At 42.4% G+C, this 24,967-nt stretch overlaps 1 protein-coding gene across 2 annotated transcripts in view; it reads right to left on the bottom strand.

Annotated features, from left to right (window-relative positions):
- Nucleotides 1–1,053: 1,053 nt before the first annotated feature.
- sf3b3 (splicing factor 3b, subunit 3) overlaps nt 1,054–24,967 on the bottom strand; it is a 34,092-nt gene continuing 10,178 nt past the window's right edge. For both annotated transcript variants that reach the window (XM_028407772.1, XM_028407773.1), the window contains exons 13-27: nt 24,278–24,429; nt 22,372–22,527; nt 19,836–19,991; nt 18,928–19,071; nt 18,691–18,813; nt 18,456–18,610; nt 13,246–13,420; nt 11,847–12,052; nt 11,046–11,202; nt 6,436–6,561; nt 5,228–5,440; nt 5,046–5,144; nt 2,728–2,871; nt 2,316–2,420; nt 1,054–2,222 (exon numbers count right to left, since the gene is read on the bottom strand). In XM_028407772.1, the coding sequence (XP_028263573.1) occupies nt 2,082–2,222; nt 2,316–2,420; nt 2,728–2,871; nt 5,046–5,144; nt 5,228–5,440; nt 6,436–6,561; nt 11,046–11,202; nt 11,847–12,052; nt 13,246–13,420; nt 18,456–18,610; nt 18,691–18,813; nt 18,928–19,071; nt 19,836–19,991; nt 22,372–22,527; nt 24,278–24,429 (2,252 nt within the window). In that variant the 3' untranslated portion in view covers nt 1,054–2,081. The remainder of the gene's footprint in view (nt 2,223–2,315; nt 2,421–2,727; nt 2,872–5,045; nt 5,145–5,227; nt 5,441–6,435; nt 6,562–11,045; nt 11,203–11,846; nt 12,053–13,245; nt 13,421–18,455; nt 18,611–18,690; nt 18,814–18,927; nt 19,072–19,835; nt 19,992–22,371; nt 22,528–24,277; nt 24,430–24,967) is intronic.

Below are 24,967 nucleotides of genomic sequence, written 5' to 3' on the forward strand. Positions count from 1 at the left end.
AAGCCAGGTCAGTCGTTCCACTGCAGACAAGGAACAACCCTGGTTATTCATGTGCACATGTGCCTTTATGTACAGTATGTGCATGCGTTACCAACTACTGTAAGTAATCCATAAACAGGTGTCCATAAACGATAATTCATTCAGTGTATTTGTGTGAGCTGTAACAATTGATTTAAAGTTGGTTACGGTTGTTCTGTATTACACACAAGCACCAACCTCCTGGTCTACAAAATGAAGCCCACGCAGTGTCAACAACTGTAGTTCTTTTCTTCGCCTCTAGGGGCTGGCTCCAACTGAGAAGCAGTTTTCCTGTGACCTTGATGTTACAATGGCCAACTTTAGACAAAAAAAAGAAAGAAGATAAAAAAGGAGGGAGGTGGGTGCTAGTTTTAATTTAATGACTTTTCCACACTATAATATCACTGTATGAGTGACACACAGGTGCTGACAGGATGGCGGCTGTCGGAGATTGTCACAAGGACTCAAACCTGCTCTATAGACCTACACCTATGTGTGATGTCACAGATACATAAAAATTGTACATACATTTTTTATGTATAAATTATAAATAAAAATTTAATTTCCAGATATTAGTATTTCCTATTTTCCAAACTTAGTGGCAATTAGGCAGTCTGTTGGGCTGACATCATAATCAACAGGGAGGCATCAATAATTTTTCATAATCTGACATTTTTTATTTCAAAACTACAAATGACGTTTAAATTATTGTATGAACCTTTTACCTTATTGTCTTAGGTTTGTTAGTCTTTGGACTTGCCTGCTAGCTAGGAGCACATCACCAAAAATACCATACAATACCATAATACATACAAAAAATTCCATACTTTTCCATATATTTCAATGCAAACACTAGATTATGGATAAGACCACCAATCTCTCATGGCAACGCGGACTACCCACATCACGTTAGCAAGGAGTATAAATGTTGATTATCTGAATATGGATACTTGTGAAAACATAATCACAAAACATAATAATCTTTTATTGATTGACACAAATGTAAGTCTTTTGGCTCTCATCATACACACTGTGGCAGAAAAATGACCCAAACACACAGTATTATAAAGTATAAAAACAACTTTATTTACAAAAAACAGACCACTGCCCCATCCCACAAACCCCTAAATTCAGTGACTACTGTGGAATGCTATGTCTGTGGCTGAGGTTGGGAATTTACTGGACTGACAACACAACACCCAGCACAAACCTTCAGTTTTTTTCCACCCACTTTAGTTTAATGCCACAGTACGGCAGGACTTCTTGAACCATGGACAGAAGCTTAGACGTGGTTAGATGTTAGGTTTTTTAGGCACACAATTAAGCAATATGCTCTAAAGGGGCCAAACGACAAGTTGGGTTCAATAGCAGAGACACTTTATAATGATACCATTTGGGACAATGCTATTTGTAGAACAGGTAGTTCTATAATCGATATCAATGTACATTAAAAGAAAACACAACATACAAAAACATGTCACAGTTTCCAAACAACCTGTTCCAAGTCTCCCCCTCCCCCCATTTTCTACACGTTGTGTACTTAAGCAACAACTACACCTGCTATTATTTAAATTAAAAAGTCTTCATTTGCTCAGATGATTTGGGTTCAGTATGTTCCACAGAGGACTGTGGAAGTTTCTTGTGATTGTTTGTGTGTGATTTTTTTTCCTCACATCAGTACGTGTGAAGAGATGACAGCAGCAATATAATCTTAAAAGAGCCGAGATGTTGTCATTTCTTGAGTAATGGTGTCTGTGGAGCCGCGTGTGGTTTCTACTGATAAAGAGCAGCAGCAGGAGGTGCGAAAAACACAAGATTCTCAGTAGCTGACAAGTAAGCATTTGTGTGGGTGAATGCTGCTTTAGTTTTAATTGCAGACAGTTGATGGTGTGAAAGCAACTACTTTCAAGACTGTGGCTTCGTGTATGTTTCCATGTAATGCAGTGTTTTCTCACTGTCAACTTTATGATGTAAATCAATCTGATTGCTTAAATGGGACATATCGTACAGCTGCACTACAGGGTATGTGTTACTGTCTGTAGGGTAAAAAAATGTCTGTACGATTAGAAGGCATAGCGAGTACGAATGTCCTCCAGTTTTTTTGAGACTTCAGGTGGTGTTCTGTCCAGCTCCTCTGCCACACTTTTCTGCTTGTGGGGATCCATGCTGTTATACTGCTCGCACAGATCTCCATCAATCACATTCTGCAGAAAAGACAAAAAAGTCAAAATTGATTGTTTGCAAAATTGACAGATTTGAGCTACTTACACAGAAAAACATGTAAAAACATAACCAACCTTGACAGGGAAGTAGTAGGATCTAAAGCTGAGATGGTCTCTGCCACAAAGTGGAGGAAACTCAGAGCGCATATGCATCTCTAAATGCTGGAAGAAGTCATGATCCTGAAGAAGAAAGAAAACAAGCAATGAAATGTTGTATCCAGAGATGCATTCTGAGGTCCACAATGATACACCAACATGGTGAGTGGATGCATTGCTACAGAGGCTGAACCAATTGCTAACAAGGCTTCAACATGGGTATTACCAAAGGTAACTACCATGATAAGCAAGTAAGTCTACCATGGTAGCTAACTTTCTCAACCCTGATTTATTTTGTAAAATCTGTAGTTTTTAAATGTGTTGCCTCCAAATCATGTAATAAATTACTAACAAAAAAGGCTGAAGTGTCAAAACACTGCATTTGTTTTACCTCATGTGAAGTGAATGGGACGAGTATGCCGATGCCTCCTGACAGTGTTGTGTAGACCAAGGACTCTGACCCTCCAGGGATCAGAGTGGTTTTCTGGAGAGACAACACAGTCTCTCCAACATGATAGTTGACTATCACCTCAGCCTGGAGGGAAAGAAAGAGGAAATAATCATGTGTTTTTGCCGTTACACACCTAAAAAAGCGGCCCTTTAAATAGTACATGTCACTATTTTTATAACATATGCCACCAAGTCCCAGATTATTAGTTCTGACAGCTGCACATACATATAAAAGCAAGTTATAAATGATGTCTGTGTCAAGGTCATAAACCGTCATCCTCTGCTTAGAAGAAATTGGTCGAGATGGTTTAATTCAATAAGTGTCAAAAACACTGCTGCACCAATAATTATACGTAATAACACTGATGCCATGAGAACAAGGACAGGCACCGTTCAAGTTAACTCTGTTCTTCACATGCCAATGACTTCAAAAATGCACAGAACAAAGCTGCCCTATGAGGGGCACAGTAGTGGCACTGTATGAGACTAACAAAAAAGTCTTTTTAAGGACACATGTGAAGCCTTCACAAGGACAACAATCTTTTTATGGCTGTGGCCATGGACCTGGATTAATAAAACATGTAAACAAGCTGTCAATTTCCATCATGAGGGACCCAATTTGTAAAACTCCTGTACATTAGGATAAAACCTGAACACTTAAGAGAATAAACAAGGATGCATGTCCTTTGAATTCTCCCGTGAAACATTTGGCTGAGCTAATATGGCGACAGCTCTTGCCTAGACCACAGTGGTTAGTCGCACAAGTTGATAGGTACTGAACTGCATGCTACTAAAGTGTGTGAATCCCTGCTTTGTCCATTTCAGAAACCCCTAATGACTGCACAACCCATCACAATAAGACCTCAGCAGGGGCTGCCTGCCTGAGCCAAGCTGGTCACATATGCACAGGGCACACGTGTACCTGGATAATAATGGCCTGTTCCTAAATAAAAATCAATTTGTGCAGCCCCAAGTGCAACATAACTCTAAAGCTTGTAATTTTATTTTTCCCTTTTTACTCCTATGCATTATGCTCTATCAAATTGTTTAGTTTGTCATGCCCATGACATTACTTGAGTACACACTGACATTTGGGGTTAAGACAGTCAATCCTTTTAGTTTGCCTCCCTGACCTTGATTTTTAAGATACATTAACCAAATCAAAGTGGAATGTATCTAATTAAATGTAAAACATCATTTAGTCAAGCCATGTATGGATAATTGAGTTCCAATGGCCAGATGGCCAGATACAAACACACACATTTTTGCATAAGGTCCAGGTGTCCACACCCACATCTATAAATAGACGAATCAACGCTGTGTGCAGACAGATGTTGCGGACAAACACTGTGTCACAAAGGCTGGGACCGGATCATAAATGTCTAAATTGTGGAGGGACTTTCCCAGTCTATGTGCTACCTAAACAATTTTGACCAGGATTTCAAATATGGGATGAGTAATGCTGTGAGTTTCTCCAGTGTGTGCGCACTACTTGTGTTGCATTTGTGAGTAGGTTAAAGTTGTGGTTGAATGTGGTGTGTCTGCGGAGGAGGCCATCGGGTCAGACTGCTGCAACGGACTGCCGTTTCAGCTGTGGCAGCAGTCAGCTTAAAGTATAACAGAAAACACATGGTTTGTTCAAAGCTTAAAGCTCTATTTTTAAAATTGAAACTCACCTTTGCAGTTTATTTCTGTCGCTATACCTTACAGATATAGAGCTGAGAAACAGACAGCGCAGACTCCTACAAATGTAGACATGAAATGCTCAGCTGAGCAATGAAAGACACTAGTGGCCTTGTCTGGGGCAGTCTGGGGTTTGTAATTTGTAAGCTCCTTACAGCTAAACTAATTGAGAAGTACATTTACTGATTAGGTTAACAGTCCTGTTTCTATTTTAGGTCCTGACTCTGAACACAAGTTGAGAAAACTGGCCTGTACATACACAAAGCATTACAGTAAGTCTGACTTGTACGATCAGATCTCAAATTGAAGACATTTTCACAGGAGATCTCACATATGGCAGCAGATATACATAGAACCCTCACAAAACAACAAGCAAAAACATGAACAAATTAACTGAAAACTGTTTTACAAAAGGACTCTTTTTAAAAGTTAAAAATCATCTTTGCTCTCTTTTACTTCCTGCCACCCTTTACAGATGACAGCTGAAACAGCTTAGACTTACTGTTAAGACTGCTAATGCTCTACTTGAGATGACAAAATATAAATGAAGTATGGGACTGGCAAATGATGGTTTACCTTCTGTGAAGCTCCATTAAGGAGACCTCTGTCCCACAACGCTTTATTCCCTGTGGGGTCCTCATCCACATCATCGCTGGTGTTGGGAGGGAGACGCACCTGAAAAACCATCACAGAAGAGCTGTTACATTTATGTCCTGGGATAATGTATTTAAATCCTATGTCTGTTGATATGTACTTACGATGCTGATGTTCCCAAACTTGTCAGCAGAAGCCATGGTGTCGTAGTCAAGCAGGCAGGCTGTTGTCACCCAGCGGGGATATGTGTCATCGGCAAAGATGATGAGCTGGTTTTCGTTACGTCTGTAACGAACCCAGAACAGACTCTCCTGGACATCAGCTACAATGACGCGCTGGCCAATGGTATAGATGCCACTCACCAGGTTTGGAACATGCTAGAGAAGATGAGGAATGAGAGGAATGAGAGCAATGAGGTACGCTCCTGTTTTCATAAGGTGATGCAGATTTGTTCTCCCAGCTGAGGTGTTATTGGTCACTCATAAAAACGTACAAACTAAAGGTTAAAACCTATATGCGCAGAATTAAAAAAACTGAAAAGGCACCATTACAGTCCAGTCCCAAACAGGTATACAACGGTGATCAATGGCTGAGATTACTGGGCTGAAACAACTCAAATCAGATTTATTTTTTTTTCAGGTTTGTACACACACACAAATTCTATTGTCATTCCAATTTTCAGATCAGACTTGAGTCACAAGATGTGGTGCTATATATACTTTATCTACAGCAGGGTCTCACAAGTATGTTTTCTGTTGTTCTAGTAGCATCTGTGTGCAAATAACAATATAAGTAATATATGATCTCAATCACAAACTGAACGTTTCTGTCCTTACAAAGCTGTTCACCTTTGCCATGAATCACTTTAAGTGCTTCTGAATTGTATTTAATTTACAAATAAACAGAAGAAACAAGCAATAATTGCTGCCATGCACTGTCAGATAAAAACATCTTTGTCCTCACAGAAAGGACAAGCCACAGTATAAATAAAGTTAATCAAGTGAGGTTAGGCTGGATTGATGGTTTCTAAAGGGTAAAGATCAAACACTTTATTCAGCTATTCAGAATCACCCTGAACTCGCTTTTTTCTGAAAGTCTTGAAATTACATAAAAATGTCCCTCTGGCAGCAGTCTGCTCTGATGTGAAATGAAAAAATACCTGACATAGGAGCAAAAACATTTAACATTATTTAAGCAGACCTGAAACGTGACAAAACCTGCTAAAATAATCTTATTAATATGTTACTTACAAAAAACAAAACACAGGCTGCTAAATGATTGCCTTTTAATCCATGTTCATTAAATTGCTCATTCATAATGAATCAAAACAACATGCTTTGCTTTCACAAAGTGATGTTTGTCCTCTCTTTACCTTGTTCTCACACTTGCGTAGCAGCTTCTTTTTGCCCAGGTCGTATATTCTCAGCAGTTTTCCAACTCCAACCATAACACGTCCCTGGAAAGGTGCAATGGCCAGAGGCACGTCTTCTACTGGGGTCTGGCAATTAAAAACAGAAAAAACAATGTAAGAGAAACTCTGGTTAGATGCAACCAGTTTGTCTGAAAAAGAAACGGCACATATTTCGAAAGAGCAAGACTACTTTTTGAAGAAGGTCCCAATGACTTACAAAAGACAGCTTTAGACATAAGATCCAGACCCTCTTAAATCAAAACAAAAATCTAAGAATGAGGGTCAGGACTGAACTAGGTCTTTCTATTATATAGTGTGAGCTTAAGATGTATAAACAGTTGAACTCCATCTAAAATGTCATGCATCTTCCCGCATAATAACCTTTACAAGTCATCTGCAAAGGATAATATAATCATTTTAGTAAATCTTGTAAGAGGGAACCTTGCAGATTAAATCAAAATCTGATTATTTTGAGATTTTAGAAATGAGAATAAAAACAGACAAAAAACTACCGTGAATTTATTCATGTACCTAGGAAAATATTGGGTATCATGATTTTAGAATGAATAGGTTTCTTCTTTAATGTATTCAAAAACTCAATACCTGTTGAAAGTATTAGAAAATACTTTGGTAAATTATATTTCTCAAACAAGATTATACCAGTCACAAGTAAGGCATTTTCAATATTTTCCCTTTCCAAGATGTGCCTTAATCACTCAACTCAAACGCAACTGGAGGATCCACATTTTTCATTTTCTCACTACACTTTCTTGTGATGTTAGCCATTAACATCTTGCTTTGTCTAATTGCTTTCAACAGGTCTGTCATTGCTGTGATGCATGTTTAAGGCAAATTTGTCCACACAGCCAAAATCACAGAGACATGACTTCTGAATTATACCAGTGAATTAGGGGCGGGCGATATGGCAAAAATTTTATATCACGATTCTTTAATGATAAAATCACAATCTCGATTTTATCACGATTTGTTTTTACATTGACACTAATTTGCATGTTTCTGTGTAAATGACTTCAGGTAGCCTACTCTGTCACCTCTCAACAGTAGATTTTAAAGGCAAACAACAACTGATAACGTGCACTCAGTATTAGTTTTCAATAAGCATGAAAATTTAAATAACTTACAGAACAAAATGAAGTTTTATTTCAAATAGGTTAAAAAGAAGACTAATGTAGTTCTGTAAAGTATTATTCAACAGTCATTTAAACAGACTGAAGTGTGCCTCCTAAGGTTAAACAATAAATACAGTATTGAGACTTAAGTAACTCTTAAAGTTCAATGTGATTTAGACCAAATGATCAAACTTTCATGGGAATCATATCTAAGGACAAATGGAGCTGCTCCTGTCAGCTCTGTCCACCGTTTACTAGAGTCCTCATATGGAGCCTCTTCATCAAATGCCTGCGTAATTGTTTTGGTGACGTCATTAGCTGTTGCCTCTGTCTGCATCTGATGTACACACGTGGCCCTCCCACTGCACACACACACACACACAAGTGTAGAAGAGCTGCTGACGGCAGAAACAGCAGCGAACCTGAATATAACGAGCTGGTATTGTTCAGAGAGGTGGGCGCTGCGACACACGTCGTGCGGACAGACACAGGCTTAGAAGACACGCCGCTGCTGCCGGCAGAAACAGCACCGAACATAAAGGGGGAGTTCATTTTAGGGACCAGTTCCTCCGTTCTCCTTTCATTTTCAGCCGTAGCTTCCTAACAGGGAGGCTGTCATTGGCTGGTCAGGTTCACATTAAGCGCACTGAGAGTTGGACGAGTGAAAAAACTCATGCGTCTGTGCGAACATAGAACTGCAATTAATAGAACGTGCTCTATGGACGATAAAACGACCTGTCCGTTCTGGTAGATCGCCGATACGTTCAAATCCTTCACGATCATTTATCGTCAAATCGCACAGCCCTACAGTGAATTAAGACAAAAGTGCATCATGCAGCAAGACAACAACCACACAAGTCATTTTACAAAAGAATGGTTAAAGATAAACAAAGTTAATGTTCTGAAATGGCTAAAATTATTCCAAACCTTTCTGGACAACTGATCAGCAGTCAACAGAAAACTTTGGTTGACGTTTTTTAGTGCTGTAATCTCCCAGTCGACTGGTCGACACGTTCTGGCTTGCCCAATGACCATCAGGGACGACGAGGTGGAGATTGTAGGCAACTACAAGTACCTTGGGTTGTGGCTGGACAACAAGCTGGACTGGACATGTTGTACAGATCACCTGTATAAGAAGGGCCAGAGCCGTCTGTACTTCCTGAGAAGACTGGGAGACTTCAACATCGGCAGGAAACTCCTGTGGATGCTCTACCAGTCTGTGGTGGCCAGTACACTTTTTTATGCTGTTGTCTGCTGGGGGGTAACATAAACAAAAGGTGTGCTGGTCGGCATGAAGCTGGACTTCCTGGTGACAGTGGCTGAGCGGAGAACACTAAAAAAACTTCTGGCTATTGTGGACGATGCCAGTCATCCTCTGCACACTGTCATCAGTGCTCAGAGGAGCCTGAACAGTCACAGGCTGCTCCTCCCCAAGAGCAGGACCAACAGACTCAGAGACTACTTCCATCAAGATCCATCAAACTTTACAACTCTGCTTTTGGCAGGAGGGGGAGGAGGGAGGAGTACAGCCCGCTTGATACAACACAAGTGCAATAATTTATATAATAATCTATATAATAATGCTCTGACTGTCGGTGTTGTATTGCTGCTGGTACCCAAATTCCCCTGAGGGACCTTCCAAAAGGGATTAATTAAAGTATATTCTATTCTATATTTGTGCATTATGTGTAATAATACCATAATATAATCTGAGTACCCATATGAATAAGTGTGTGTTGACTGTGAGACTCATCTAAAATATCAGATATGATCAGAAGTGGTTGGGAAATTCCTTTTGCTCCATGAAAAAAAGTGGCTGACCACTGTGCAATACAACACTCATGACTTATTTCCCTGTTAATCCACATCACGTAACACATGTGGGTGGATTCATCCTGATTTTCTCCACCCTGCTCGAATTTCTGGGGAATTGCCCGGAGTACAGCCTGTGGCGCCAGGGACAGGTGCACTCAGAAAACCCTTGTTCCCCATTCATTTTCTTAGCATCCATCTAAAACCATGACCTGCACAAAGAGCTGATTCCCTCGGAGCGGTGTCATGTCATTTACTCTCTTTCAAAGAAAAATGTATGTGATGCCACTTTCGGGAAATGTCAAGTCACCATCACTGTGCATCTTTTCATTACACAACTGCAACTTTAACTTGACAAGATCTAAAGCTGGATCCATACTCCGCGAGACTAAGACATTTTCCCCCCTGCAGACGTTACGCCCACAAAATGACGTCATTTTTTGTCTCTGACCGCCCGCTGATCCGCACTCCTGTGCACAGGGTCCGGGCCGAACTTTGTCTTTCAAGGCTGCGCGGCAACCATGCTGTGATTGGTCGGAATTTATTGTGGGCGTGATGAAAGTGGAGAAGCGCCTGTCCAGGTATATAGGTGTATAAACAGCACTGATTCAACAGATTTAGGTAAGACCATACTGGTTTTGCATGATGAGCAATAAAAGAAAGAAAGGCAAGTCAGGGTGATTTGTCACCAATAACTCCAGACAGCCATTCACACATACCAGATGGTGACTGTTATTACCATTCTATATACTCCTACATACCAGGGCATAATAGGCTCGTTAACAATGTCTGTATATCTTTGCTATTGTTACTTTTAATGTCGCATCTTCACAGCTCATCACCGGACAGTTTGAAGTATCGCAGGCATATTGGAACACAGTAGATGTGCAAATGTGGTCATAAAGGCACAAACACTGAATCTTTGCTATTGTTACTTTTAATGTCGCATTTTCACAACTCCTCGTCGGACATCTCACGCTGTTGCAGTCACCCTCTCTGTATAATGCCCTCTTGCCATGGCACACGTCCTTGTGGTGTGTTAAAAAACTCAGTAAAGTCTTTCCTTATAGTTTAGTGGGGGGCCGTATGAGGAGTTCTGCACACACGCGTCTCGCGGAGTATGGTACCTCAGTGCGGAAAAGACCTTTTTTTTATCTCTTACCACCCGTGGAGCGCGTTCTCCGCTCTTTGTCTCGCGGAGTATGGAACAGCCTTAAGTGTTTTTCCTGTTCATCCACTCTACATATTCTTAAGGTAAGAAGTTTTTTTTTTTTTTAATGTACTGTGGTGCTTCACGTTAACTTATTTGCTTTTACAATCAGACACACACATTCTCATATCAATGAGGAAACAAAGGGATTAACTTGTACTTGTGACATTTGTATTTAGTGGACAACTTGCTTTACCCCCTAGCCACACCTACCCAGTAACTGAGTGAGTGTGTATGTTGTTATATCAAAAAATGAATTGTCATTCTTAAAGATTGTTGTTTAGATCCAAAAAAACGCTCATGCACCTGGTGGGCTCACACATGCTACAATGACAGCAGACTGCCATAGGGTATTGCCATATTACAACATGTCTAAATATGATTTCTTTGAAGTGGAATCCACTGTCACTCAAACCCACCTTGTGCACAAACTCGAGCTTCTCTCCTCCACTGACAAGCCGGTAGGTATAGATGAAGCCTCCACCAACTGACCTGGGGTTGAGAATCATGTCTCTGGCAACACCCACTAGGACATACCATTCATCCCCCGTGTTGGTAAAACGACACACTGCAACACTGAAAAACAAAAGGTGTGAGGCGCAAATTGATACTTAATAAATTACATTGAAAATGTAGCATATTGAAAAAAGCACAGCTAATATAGAATATATTATAGAATTATGATTAGTGGCCTTTTAATATTATGTTACTGTGTGATTAAAGCAAAGATGTCATTCCAAAAATATAATTTCTCATCTGAATGATGCCTCCTTTATAGCAAGTAAATCAAAATGTGACTGACAGTTAAAAAATGAGTTTTGTTCCTGACTGTGGAAGTGAATTATCCTAATACCACCAAAATACCACTAAATATTCAAAAACTCCAACAAAACATCCTGTAAAAATTAAGCATCAAAAGTATTTGTTTGACATTATTCACTTGTCCTGCAGCAATATTTATCCTGTCTGACCTCAACACATCCTTCCTGTTTAAAGGATTTATCACTAAGTCCACGTGTAACGAAACACCTTTCAAACAGACCTGGCATCTAAACTCTAAACTTTTATTTTATTCATTATATAATCACAGATCAGCTTCCCTTCTGAATATTTATTGTATGCTTTACACATTTCCATCCATTTACATTCATCTCCTTTTTAAATAAAAGAATGCACCTTCTTTGAAACATGTTCACAGCCAAGTGCTGGTTCCTGCTCACCTGAATGCTGCTTCGTTCTGCTCCAGCTGCACCTGGTCCAGTGTAGATCCCTGAATGGGGTTGACCAGTCGTACCAGTGAGGCCCACTGCCCAGCTCCAGCTTTAGGTGCACCAAAAATGGCTTCAGGGAGATTCTCATTGAGAAATGCAGCAGCCATCTCAGCAGCAAGTTCTCTTTCATCTTCACCTGCAGCTTCCACCATTTCCTACAGGGACACAACACATTCCAGTTACTTTGCTGTGAAACATTTAAAACATAAAAAATGTCAATGTCAATTTAACAAAAAGAACAACAACAAATGAATACATAAATGAAAGGCGGCTGGTTAACGTGATGTTTAACCACAAAAACAACTTCAGATTATTGAAGTCAGATGACTTACTATATGAAGAAAAATGTTATTGTTGCCAGCTGCCGTCTTTATACAAGTGCATTTCAGTGGCAAAGTTTGCACAGGTCATGACTCCAGAGAAGTCTTTTCCTCCCCTCACAGTTAGTGCTCGTGTTGATTAAGAGACAGTAGAGGAACTGCAGGTCTCAGTTAAGCTTGTTACATACTCCAGAAGAACAGATACATTTTTTTGTCTTCTCAAGGTGGCAAGAAGTTAGTTTTGGCCAGGACTTTTTATACTTCACAAGAAACGTTTGCACAGAACTCCTCACACGACCATCCTGCTGCAGCGCACGTTGCACACACACACAGGTTTTAAAGACGTTTTACTGCTGATCAACGGCAGAAATAAAAGTTTGGGCAAGCCTGAAGGGAGTGGAGGAGGACTTGTTGCTAAAATGCACGATTTCACAGTTTTGTTTGTTTGCCTAATATCCGTTAACCTGAATAAGGGGTGATAAACAGCCAGTAATGTTCAGACAGGGTGGGCGCGTGCATGCTCATAGCATGATAACAGATTGAACAACAGGTCTGGCAGACAGTACTGTTTGACCTGTGTAGATTCTGAGCTAGTGGAGAAGCTTTTCATATTTTCTGCATTTACTATGCCCACTTCAAAATTCTGACCAGTCAGTCGAGTACAAGCTCGAAAATTACTTCATTTTGATTCAGAGTGCTGGCAGAGGAAACAAATTTCTCTGTTTTGGTGTAGTATGTATTAATTGTTTGATTGTTATTGCTTGTTAATTTATTGTGGTTGTGGTCTTGATGCTCAGCCTGGGTAGTCTCTGCTCTGGTTTGGCAACATACTAACAATGGTAATTACAGCTTGCCTACAAAATTACGTTATTTTCCCATTACACCTGCTAAAGGCGTGGTTCCAGAGACAAGCGCAGTATAAATTCTAATGGACACTATTAGAATTAATAGTGTATAGAATAATAGAGAGTGTAGAGAATAATATTAATAATAATTAACTATTATTTCATGACCACTGCATTTCATACCTCAGCCATCTGCTGCTTCCTCTGTGCTTTGGTTGCCTCGGTGTAAGCGTTGTGGTCCGTCTCAATCAAAACAAGGTTGTTTGTCTCTGGGTGGATTACAAATTTCCTGGGGGTGTACTGCAGAGGAAAAGCCACCTGGTTGAAGACAGCTCCTAGTTTCTCCAAAGCCAAAATTCTGCCAGACAGATAAATAAGAGAAACAAATGAGTTTGACCTTCACCGTCACCGTCTTCTGTCAACTGACAGTCCATCACTATTGAAGATGGCGCCCCCCGAGGTGATCGTGTTTGCTCTAGAATGCTGGCTTTTTCCACTTTTTTGTGTGTTTTTTGTTTTTACTACACTGCACAGATGCCATGCACAAAACCTGTTTCGAGTTTAATGGATTTATACCACTGGATCTACAACTCATTATGCGCCCCCGTGACCACCACCACCACGACCACCAGGAAGGCCCCGACGCATCGACCGCTCAACACAGCGGGAAATGAGAGAATGCTGGTTTTCACTGAAACCTGGCTCTCAGAGAACGTCCCAGATTCCGCCGTTCAGCTACAGACGCACTCCATTCACCGAGGAAACTGGACAGCAGCCTCCGGTAAGGCGAAAGGGGGAGGTGTGTGTGTGTTTATCAAAAACACGTGGTGTGAAGCTGTACGGACTGTTCAAAATCACTGTTCGCCTGATGTGGAGTTTTTAAAATACTGAAGTGCCGTCCCTATTACCTACCAAGGGAGTTTACATCTGTGTTTCTGGCTGCTGTTTACATTCCTCCGCGAGCCAGCTCTAAGCTCCACGACGTCATCAGCGCAATAGAGACGGCTCACCATGATGCTGTTTTTATTGCTGTGGGCGACTTTAACCAGTGTAATTTACGGACTGTATTTCCCAAATACCACCAACATGTAGACATTCCCACCCGTGATAAGAACACCTTGGATCACGTATACACAAACATAAAGGGTGCACTCAGACCACATCTCTTTGTTCCTGTACCCGGCCTACAGACAAAGACTCAAATACCGTATTTTCACGACTATAAGGCGCACCTAAAAGTCTAAAATTTTCTCAAAAGTCGGCTCTGCGCCCTATAATACGGTGCGCCTTGTGTATGGGTTGAGTACCAGACACAGGGACGTGGTACGCAAACTACGTACGCTGGCAGCAATTCACCAATCAGCTGAACCGTAGGTCATACGTACACTACGTACACTAGCAGTAACCAATCAGATGGATACTACGTAACACACAGGTTCAGCTGATTGGTGAATTGAACGCTACGGTACTGGCGCAGCAACTTCCAGCGAATTACAGCTTCCGCATTATGCAGTGACAACATTGCCAGCAAAAACATCCAGCCCAGCCACATCACCAACATGGATGAAGTCCACCTCACTTTCGACATCCCTGTGAACCAAACTGTGGAGAGAATGGGGACCAGCACGGTATCAATAAGGACTGTAGTGGTGGACTGGATGGTAATGGACAGAAACTTCCGCCTATGGAAGAGGAAGACTCTGCCTAAAGAAATGTTTCCAGCAGGAGTCTTCGTTAAGGAGAAATGAGGAGACAAGGAGAAAATGGGAGAGTGGCTCAGGGAAGTTTATGTAAAGAGACCGGGTGGTTTTTTTCACGCATCACCCTCGCTGCTGATCCGCGACTCCGTGTACGCCCGTTTTACCACTGGTGTAAAAATACAGGCGAAGCAGATGAATTCATAGCTTGCCGTAATCCCAGGAGGGTTAACAAAGAACTCCAACCGCTGGACATCGGCGTAAACAGGGCGTTCAAAGTAAAGTTGCGAGCGCCGTGGGAGCGATGGATGGCAGACAGCGAGCACAGCTTTACTGGGAGGCAGCGCCGGGCGAGTTACGTCAGCATATGTGAATGGATTGTGGATGCGTGGACTCATGTTTCTGCGGTGACTGTTGCCCGAGCTTTTGTGAAAGCCGGCATAATTTCCGAACAATAATAATAATTTCGGAACAGCCAGCCGGCCACGTGTGTGGCTGTGACTCTGACAGCGATGAGAGCTGGCAGGTTTGAACTCGCACAGTTGTTTCCTGTTTGTTGTAATAAATATTCTGTAGAGTCAGCCACTGGTAAGGATGAATTAGGAATCACTGTGGTGCATCTGATTAAAATGCGGGACAACGTATATCCGAAGATGGTCTTTATTTATTAATAAAGTGTAAAGATAAACTTCGAATCACAACAGGCATTCAGCAGCAGCCACTGTTCTGACCATAGAAACACACGCTGTTTCTCTGTCGCTGCCACCGTCGAGAGAAAGGCTGCACCGGCTCTCCTCACTGATATCCAGCCGGTTTTTACTGAATCGCTGCTGATAGAGAGGTGAGCGGCTTGCGGAGGATGCGGAGCAGTTTCCTGGGTTTTCACTTCTGCAGCGCAACGTAACTCTCTGTCTTAAAGCTGAGATGCGAGGGTCCGATCGCAGATCAGGGCTGGATGGACGAGGAGAAAATAGGAGAGTGGCTCAGGGAAGTTTACGTAAAGAGACCGGGTGGTTTTTTCACGTATCACCCTGCTGCTGATCTGTGACTCCATGCACGCCCATCTCACCGCTGGAGTAAAAAAACAGGTGAAGCAGACGAATTCGGAGCTTGCCGTTATCCGTATATATCGGAGTAAACAGGGCGTTTAAAGCTAAGCTGCGAGCGGCGTGGGAGCGATGGATGGCAGACGGCGAGCACAGCTTTACCAAGACTGGGAGACAGCGCCAGGCGAGTTACGCCAGCGTATGTGAGTGGATTGTGGACGCATGGACTCATGTTTCTGCATTGACTGTTGTTCGAGCTTTTGTGAAAGCCGGCGTAATTTCAGAACAGCCAGCCAGCAACAACAGTGACTCTGACAGCATGAGAGGGAAGCTGGTATGCAAGCACTCGCACAGTTGTTTTATTCTGACACTGAAGATGAGGACTTTGATGGGTTTGCGGGAGAGGATTGATTAAAATGTGAGTGTATTGTACATAGCTGTAATAAAGTTCAACTTAACTCTATGTTTTTGTCCCGTTACCTTTTTATTTACCGTACGTACTGGTATCTGGCGTCTTAGCGTCTCAGTGACTGTTGTCCGAGCTTTTGTGAAAGGCGGCATAATTTCAGAGCAATAATGAATTAGGAATCACTGTGGTGCAATTTATATCCAAAGATAGTCTTTATTTATTAATAAAGTGTAAAGATAAAGTTGGAATCACAACAGGCATTCAGCAGCAGCCACTGCTCTGCCCATAGAAACACACGCTGTTTCTCTGTCACTGCCACTATGGAGAGAGAGGCTGCACCGGCTCCTCACTGATATCCAGCTGGTTTTTACTGAATTTACGTACAGGTATGTTTTAGCGTAACCTGCGCCTTATGTATGCGCTGAGGACAGAAATAGACCGTGTAACTGACACTGCGCCTTATAATGCGGTGCGCCTTATGGTCGCGAAAATACGGTAATCAAATCCAGTCACCAAACAGGTTAACAGGGCTTGCAGCACATCAGATTACAGGAGCAGCTCCCACACCATAAGCACCGCAGACAGCCTGCCTGATGACCTCAACACTTTTTACGCCCGCTTCGAGACCTCCACTGCCCAAACAGAGAGGAGGCCCACAGACATCTGGACCACTGCACCCCCCTCACCCCCACCAGTCGTCTCATCAGCCCAGGTGAACAAAGCTCTGAGGATCAACCCCAGCAAAGCAGCAGGACAAGACAACTTTCCTGGATGAGCCCTCAGAGCATGTGCCAACGAGCTGACAGACACTCTCGTCCCCTCTTGTCCCCTCCTGCTTCTAGACTACTACTATCGTCCCCCTCCCCAAGAAGAGCCCCACCACCTGCTTGAATGACTACAGGCCAGTAGCACTCACTCCAATCATTATGAAGTGCTCTGAGAGAGTGCTGCTGACCCACATTCAGAGCAGCATCCTGGAAACACTGGACCCCCTGCAGTACGCCTACCGGCCCAACAGGTCTACCTCGGACACCATCGCCACAGCCCTGCACATCTCCCTCTCACACATGGAGAATAATAACTCCTACATCAGGATGCTCTTTATTGACTACAGCTCTGCGTTCAATACAGTCATCCCCAAAAGCTCACCCACAAACTGTTCTCCCTCGGACTACACCCCATCCTCTGACATCCATCCTCGTGACTGGCTCCTGTACTTTCAGAATGGGGAACAGGACAGCCAGTATCATCACAAACATTGGCACACCACAGGGCTGTGTCCTCAGTCCCATCCTCTACACCCTGTTCACCCATGACTGCGTGGCCTCCCAGAAAAGATAACATCATACTGAAGTTTGCAGACGACACCGCCGTAATAGGTCGCATAAAGGGTGGGGACTAGGCAGCCAACAGAAGGAAGGTGGCCATATCTGGGTGTCGACATCATGGAGGACCTCGCAACCTGGTTGAGTACATCCTGACCAGCTGCATCACTGTGTGGTATGGCAGCTCTACCACCATGGATCGCAAACGCCTGCAGAAGGTGGTGAAGACTGCATCTAAGATCACCAGGACTCCTCTGCCCTCTCTGCAGAGCATCTACCAGTCCACAGGAGAGCTGCCTCCATCATCAAGGACCCCACCCACCCGCAACAAGGTCTGTTCACTCTCCTCCCCTCAGGCCAGAGGTACAGGGGTGCAAAGTGCAGGACCACCAGACTCTTTCTTTCCCTCCGCCATCAGACTCCTCACCAGCTGACAGGAGTCTGTAACAATGGACTCTACCCCGCACATACACACCGACTGTTTACATGCCGACATGTTTACATGCAGTAACAGTAACTGCAATAGTGTTTATCTATCTATTTCTTTATGCACCTAATATCCAATCCAATAACTGCACATGTACAATGTTCATTTACTTCCATCGTTTATATTTTGTGTACTTATTTGCATCTTTTTGCTCTTCTGCAAATTATTCTATTTTGACTTCTTAAACCTTTATGGCATTCAGTGTGAGCAGCAAAGTAAGAATTTCATTGTACAGGAAAACAGTTTCTATACTGTGCATATGACAAATGCTTTGAATCTTGAATCATAGGGATTAATCTGTAAAAATCTGTTTTTTTAACTTCAGTCTCATTAATGCATTGCCTAACTTTTGCACCTTTTTGCAGTTTTCTTGTTTGAGACATACATTTATTGATGGCTTACTCTAACAATTGCAGTTTGTATCCATACCTCAGTGTGTTTGTAGAGATGGCCACAATACCTTCTGGGCATTGCTCAGAGGCAAAGCCAGAGGCATACTCCAGGGTCTCATATGAGAGGGGGGTTAAATGGAAGCGAGACTGGTATGAATAGCTGAGCCAAGAGCGACTGGACATAGCCAACACCTGTCAGGGGAAAGACACCATTTTACAGCTGAAGCTAATGAACAGTTTATTTATAAATAAAAGTTGCAAGTGTAACATACAGCTTCCTGTCCCTGCATTCTGACTCTAAAGAGTTTCACAGGTCGTGACCCAAGGTAGCGGGTCCTGGTATCAGACAGGTCACCAGTCACCGGGTCCAAAACCGTTCTCAGCAGCACACCGTTCTGAGAAAAGTGAACAAAAACACACACAAGATTAATGATAAATTAATGCCAACTTATTATAGGTAAGTTTTAAAGGAGTGATTTCCCTGGAATTAAATGACAGAGAATAAATACCTGAAGCCCTATGTTGAGATAAAGGAAACCAATGGTTCCCTTATCTCCAAGTTCATCTTGTTTCTCGACCCCTCCCATCTCTACGATACACAAACTCTCTGGCTGTGCTGGTAGGGCCTGCATACTCAACGGCTGCAGGCAGTCCTGAATATTATGAAGATTAGGAAAGTTAAACAAATTCAACATATCAAATGCTTCACCCATGCAACAGTCTGAGAATATAATGCACAGAGCACACAGCAATCGTTTTTTTTAGTGGTACGCACTAAAAACAGTGCACATGGAGGTTAGTCATGTATATAAACATTCACCTCGCAAAATGATTAAAATCCTGAGGTGTCACATTCTCAAAATAACCTAAGAAAACACACAATCCTTCAGAACCCTCCTCCCAACAATTACATCAGTGCTTTAATAGTCAGACACACAGGTTTTCTTACTGCCTCTAGGGTGGATATAACTGACAGCTATAGGAAAACAGCACTCCATAATTTTCATATATTTTTACCTTGCAAAAAATTCTGTTGTTTTTAGCATTTGTTAAAAATTACTTTGTAGTTGCCCATCTGTAGGCAGATTAGGAGTCTCAATAGTGATATGGACTTCTAATAGAAGCTATGCTAAAGTTTCTGTTAAACCCATCACACAAATATTTAAGGTCAAGCCTGGTTAACTGGCCATTCTTGAGGGCATTAGAAGTGTGTCAACTTTCATGTCATACCTAGCCTGTCACTGCTAGTTGAAGAAGCACAGACCATTTACTATCTTCGGACCAAAAAAATAAACTACACGTCTTATTTCTATCTATATAATGTGAAACAAATGAAAAGGTTACAAATAGATCCTAAATTACTGCCTTAAAGAATTAAAAAATGTTCCAAAGTAACTATTCTATTTTTGTCTTATACCGAAGGGTCCAGTGAGATGATTCGGACGGTGTTGTCAACCAGTCCAACTGCCAGGAATCGGGACCGTTGCTCACCAGGTGGAACATTGGCCAGACTCATGCAGACCACATCAGCAGACATCTCCTTCCTCTCTGTGTACTCATTAAGCTGTCCAGACTAGAAAAGACAAAATATTATTGCAACAATTTTCAGCTATATTAGTTTATAAAGACACCTGACAGTGATTCTAGCAATGGCCCGAGCACGAAACGTGCGAGAGCCCTATTGAAATGCAAGAAATTATTAGGGCCCGAGCACCGAATGGTGAAATGCAAGAAATTATTAGGGCCCGAGCACCGAATGGTGAAATGCAAGAAATTATTAGGGCCCGAGCACCGAATGGTGCGAGAGCCCTATTGAAATGCAAGCGTTTATTATTTGTTATTTTTGGTCCGGCTCCGGTATTGCGATTTTGACTCCCTGAACGTGCTCAAAAACTCACCAAAATTGGCAGACTGCCCAGGTTCGCGAAAAATGGCGATCTGAAACTGTCGCCACAACAGTGACTGTCCAAATGGCTCTGCAGTGCCCCCTAGAACTTGAAAATATTCAGCGTAACAGCTATGGCCATCAAAATTGGTACGCTGATGTATCGCCTCATGCCAGAAAACATGCCCTTGGAAAAAAAAGTTCCACCCCCTACTAGGCGTCAGCCATCTTGGAATAACCTCGCCATGTTCCAATTTGCACACCCCGCACTTTTGCAAACTCCTGCTAGGGGAATTGCTTGATATGGCTGAAAATTGGTGCACTTGCCCTTAAGGGGTTAGGGACCAAAAGTTATCAAAAACGCAGCACTTCGTCATACGGTCTGGCCGTGGCGCTAGGCCTGTCGCGATAAACTACATTTGCACGCTCGTTTGTTTTCCCCTCTTTCTCTCTCTCCCTCTCGCTGCCAAAGAGGCTGGATGACAAAAGGCGTCACTCCGGTGCATCGTAGCGTATAAAGTGTGCAAAGTCGGACTTTATATGGCCCACGGCTTCTGTCTTAAAATGTGTCAAATCAACAGGTAGTTTTTATTTTTTAACTCATTGTGTAACGTTTACGGGATGTTCTGAGCAGACCACAGTCAGCTCGCTGTCTGCGTCGCCACGGTGCGTCACAGTGCTGCAAGGCTTGGACGCTGGTTACAGCAACACAGAGAGCTCTGAAGCTGCACAACACCGGTTCAGTACTTCAACCCAATCCAACACGAGACTACACATGCTTATGTATACAACCCTCTATCAAAGAGAGTCCGTGTTGTACGAGTAAAGATCTCTGTCTTCTTACCGGCGGCACTCGAGGCAGCGCCACCCATTAGTTCTCCTGTCCAGTCCTTGTGCCATCAGTTTCTTTTATGTGTTTCTGTCTACATGGTGGTGTTTTTAAAATTCACTGCAGCTGTCTGCAGTGGACTGATGCGCATACACACACGCAAACGCGTGCGCACACAAACCCACTCCCACCAGCAGGTAGTGTGTGTCGTTTGGCTCTGTTGCTAGTTGGTTTGACTTAACTCCATTGACTATGCTCAGATAAGCCATGGTAATAGGCCTACCGCTACTCACAATAATAATATCAATGTTAATATCATTAATAATAACAATATTAATAACTTTCCAGTAATAAATGTTCTTTAGAAATTAAAGTTTATTGATATTGCATTAAAGACATACAACCTGCATTGTATGTCTTTATCGCAATAATTTCTCTTGGCAATTAATCGCCCAGCAAAATTTGTTATCGTGACAGGCCTATGTGGCGCCACCATGAAGTTGCCCCTTCGCCAACGCACAGGAAATGGATGTACTTGTGGCTGTATCTCCCACATACTTCATCCTGTGTTGATGAAAAAAAATCAGCCATGCTGAGCCTGTCATTCTGAACAGATTGATATAACCATATGCATATGTGGGAGATATGAGTATCTCCCTCATACTTCATCCTATGTGGATGAAACTTTACAGTCATGCTGAACATCTGACTGCACGCACTGATATGCTACAGTCACTGCGCCACCTACTGGCCGGAGGACCTGTTTTTCTATGTGTGTGTTTTGGTGAACTTCCTACACACCACAGATCATGCCGGTACTGGGGAAAGAGAGGACGTGGGACGATAGAGGCGGCGGCGGCTGCTGGTCCCGCGGACCACAAGGAGTGCAAGGGCCCGTCATCGCTGCTTGCAGCTTTAATTGTATTTACATTCCCATGCACAAGTAAATCTATCACATTATGTACGTTTCATTTTTAGTGAATTCAATTGTGTTGTCATCCGAGATTACTGTTTTAGTATCCATATAGCATCAAAATTCTTTCACAGATGACAACATGCTACTCTGTCATTATTTTAGGTGTATTATTAATCAAAACAACAAATTAACAATTTAAACAAAAAAATTAAAAACACGTTAAGTCCTGTGGCAATAAGTAATGTAATCATAGGAGGCATAAACCTGGCCATGCATATTTCTCTTATGCAGCAAGTGGACGAACACAAAAATATCTTTCTTACTGGGTCCATCTCAAAGTAGACGAGCTCGCCACCAGTGAGGGCGATGACGACTTGCCGTTGATTCACAGCACAGCGGACAATTGTTTTTTTACCAGGTGTCTTCCACTCATTTACACGCTTATCTGCTCGGATGTGACGAATACCATCTGGGTAAACCTATAGAACAGGGAGGGGAAACAAAAAAAAAAGAACAAAAAACTTATGATATTTGTTTCTACTAGGGATACACCAATTCGCTTTTTTTCACTTCTGATTCAATCCCGATACCTACATTTAAACATCTGCCAATACTGATACTATTCTGAGAGCAGAGGTCTGCTTGCTTTAATTTTATTATTATCATTATTGTTGATTGTATAGGCTGTAATAAACTCCTTTCTACAGGCAAGTATAATAAGTACAAATAAATGCATGTATGTCCCAAAAAGGCAACTTGAGGTAGGTATAAAGTCAGAGTCAAAGTAAGTAAGAAAAATATGAAATCCTGGTAGCAGAAAAAACGTCTTCCTGAAAACAAGTACCAGTACAAGTATCATTTGTGGATTAATTAATTACCGTATTTTCGCAACAACAAGGCGCACAGCATTATAAGGCGCTCTCAATTCTCAGTCTCAATTATGGGGAGCTTTAAAACAGAGAGTTACGTTGCGCTGCAGAAGTGAAAACCCAGGAAACTGCTCCGCATCCTCCGCAAGCCGCTCACATCTCTATCAGCAGTGATTCAGTAAAAACCGGCTGGATATCAGTGAGGAGAGCCGGTGGAGCCTCTCAGCACGTGACGCAGCTTTCGACGGTGGCAGCGACAGAGAAACAGGGTGTGTGTTTCTATGGGCAGAATAGTGGCTGCTGCCGATTGCCTGTTGTGATTCGAACTTTATGTTCACCGTTTATTAATAAATAAAGACCATCTTCGGATATTAGCTGTCCCACATTTTAATCAGATGCACCACAGTGATTCCTAATTCATCCTTACCAGTGGCTGAACATTTATTACAACAATGTACAATAAACAGGAAACAACTGTGCGAGTTCAAACCTGCCAGCTTCCCTCTCATCTGCCTCCCAGTAAAGCTGTGCTCGCCGTCTGCCATCAATCGTTCCCACGCCGCTTGCAACTTTACTTTGAACACCCCATTTACGCCGATGTCCAGTGGTTGGAGTTCTTCTGTTAACCCTTACGGGAAGGTCTGAATTCATCTGCCTGGTCTGGTTTTTTACACCAGCAGTGAGACAGGCGCAGGCGGAGTCACAGATCAGCAGCGAGGGTGATGCGTGAAAAAAAAAAAAAAAACATCTGGTCTCTTTACATAAATCTCCCTGAGCCACTCTCATTTTCCCCCGTCCTGACTCTGACTAGAAACTTTTCTTTTGGCAGCTCTTAAAAATGACCGTAGGCGGAAGTTTTTGTCCATTACCATGGCAACCAAGAACAACAGTGAACGCCAACTTCTCGTGCCCCGTGGTCCTATTGATACCATGCTGGTCCCCATTCTCTCCACAGTTTTGTTCACGGGGATGTCGAAAGTGAGAGGGACCTCATCCACGTTGGTGATGTGGCTGGGCTGGATGTTTTTGCTGGCAATCTTGTCACTGCAGTAGGCGCGAAAGCTGGCCAGCGTACGTAGTGTACGTATTACGTAGTCTCCATCTGATTGGTTAATCGCTGCTAGCGTACGTAGTTTACGTATCACATCCCTGTGTCTGGTACTCAACCCATACATAAGGCGCACCGGATTATTAGGCGCACGGCCGACTTTTGAGAAAATTTTAGACTTTTAGGTGTGCCTTATAGTCGTGAAAATACGGTAATCCAGTCACAGGCCTTCTAAACACTTGATTTAAAATACTCTTTATATAAAAAAACATTGCTTTGCAATTTACATGTGGATGTCTGAAGGATACCCACCTGCACAAGTGCATCTTCACCCAGCAGTGAGCAGGACAGAGTGGGTGTTGTTCCCAGAAATCCAGAATCCGTTACTTCTTCTACAGTCTCACCAATGGACAAAACCAGAGTGGCATTGACGAAAGACACAATAATGTAGGCATCAAACTCATCTATTGGAAAATAAAACACAGGACAAAATAGAAATGATTACAAAAATTATTCATTTTGGATTACAGGCATAATTTACTTGAATATGTATTAATGTTTGAAAATGCTGTTTTTAAACCAGATAGCTAAGCCTTTCACATCTGCATAACATGCTTAATTTTAAAATAAATAACCAAACATTCTGCAGGTCATGGTTGGGACCTTTGCTTTTCTTAGGCCACAAGAAACTGAAGCACGGTACAAGCACACATACAAGGTAAAGTGCAGTTTTTCGGTAATATAACAAATATGCGAGCATGCCTGCTGCTCACAATCCTCTTTATACCTACTTGCAGCATAATTTAATGCAGGGGATTAGAGTCTCAAAACAACACCTTATGAGGGAGCCTTTATGTTCTCAAGAGTGATGCCTGACATGATTTCAGACAGGCAGATGGGAAGGCTCAGGTTCTTGAGGACCAATTCAATTGAATCATTCTCTGCTGTTTGGGCCAATTTCTTGCCTACTTGGACAAATCTTTCCTGGCTCTTGCTGGAAAT

Source organism: Parambassis ranga, chromosome 6 (genome assembly GCF_900634625.1).
Source record: "Parambassis ranga chromosome 6, fParRan2.1, whole genome shotgun sequence".
In the NCBI taxonomy this organism is placed as follows: Eukaryota; Metazoa; Chordata; class Actinopteri; family Ambassidae; genus Parambassis; species Parambassis ranga.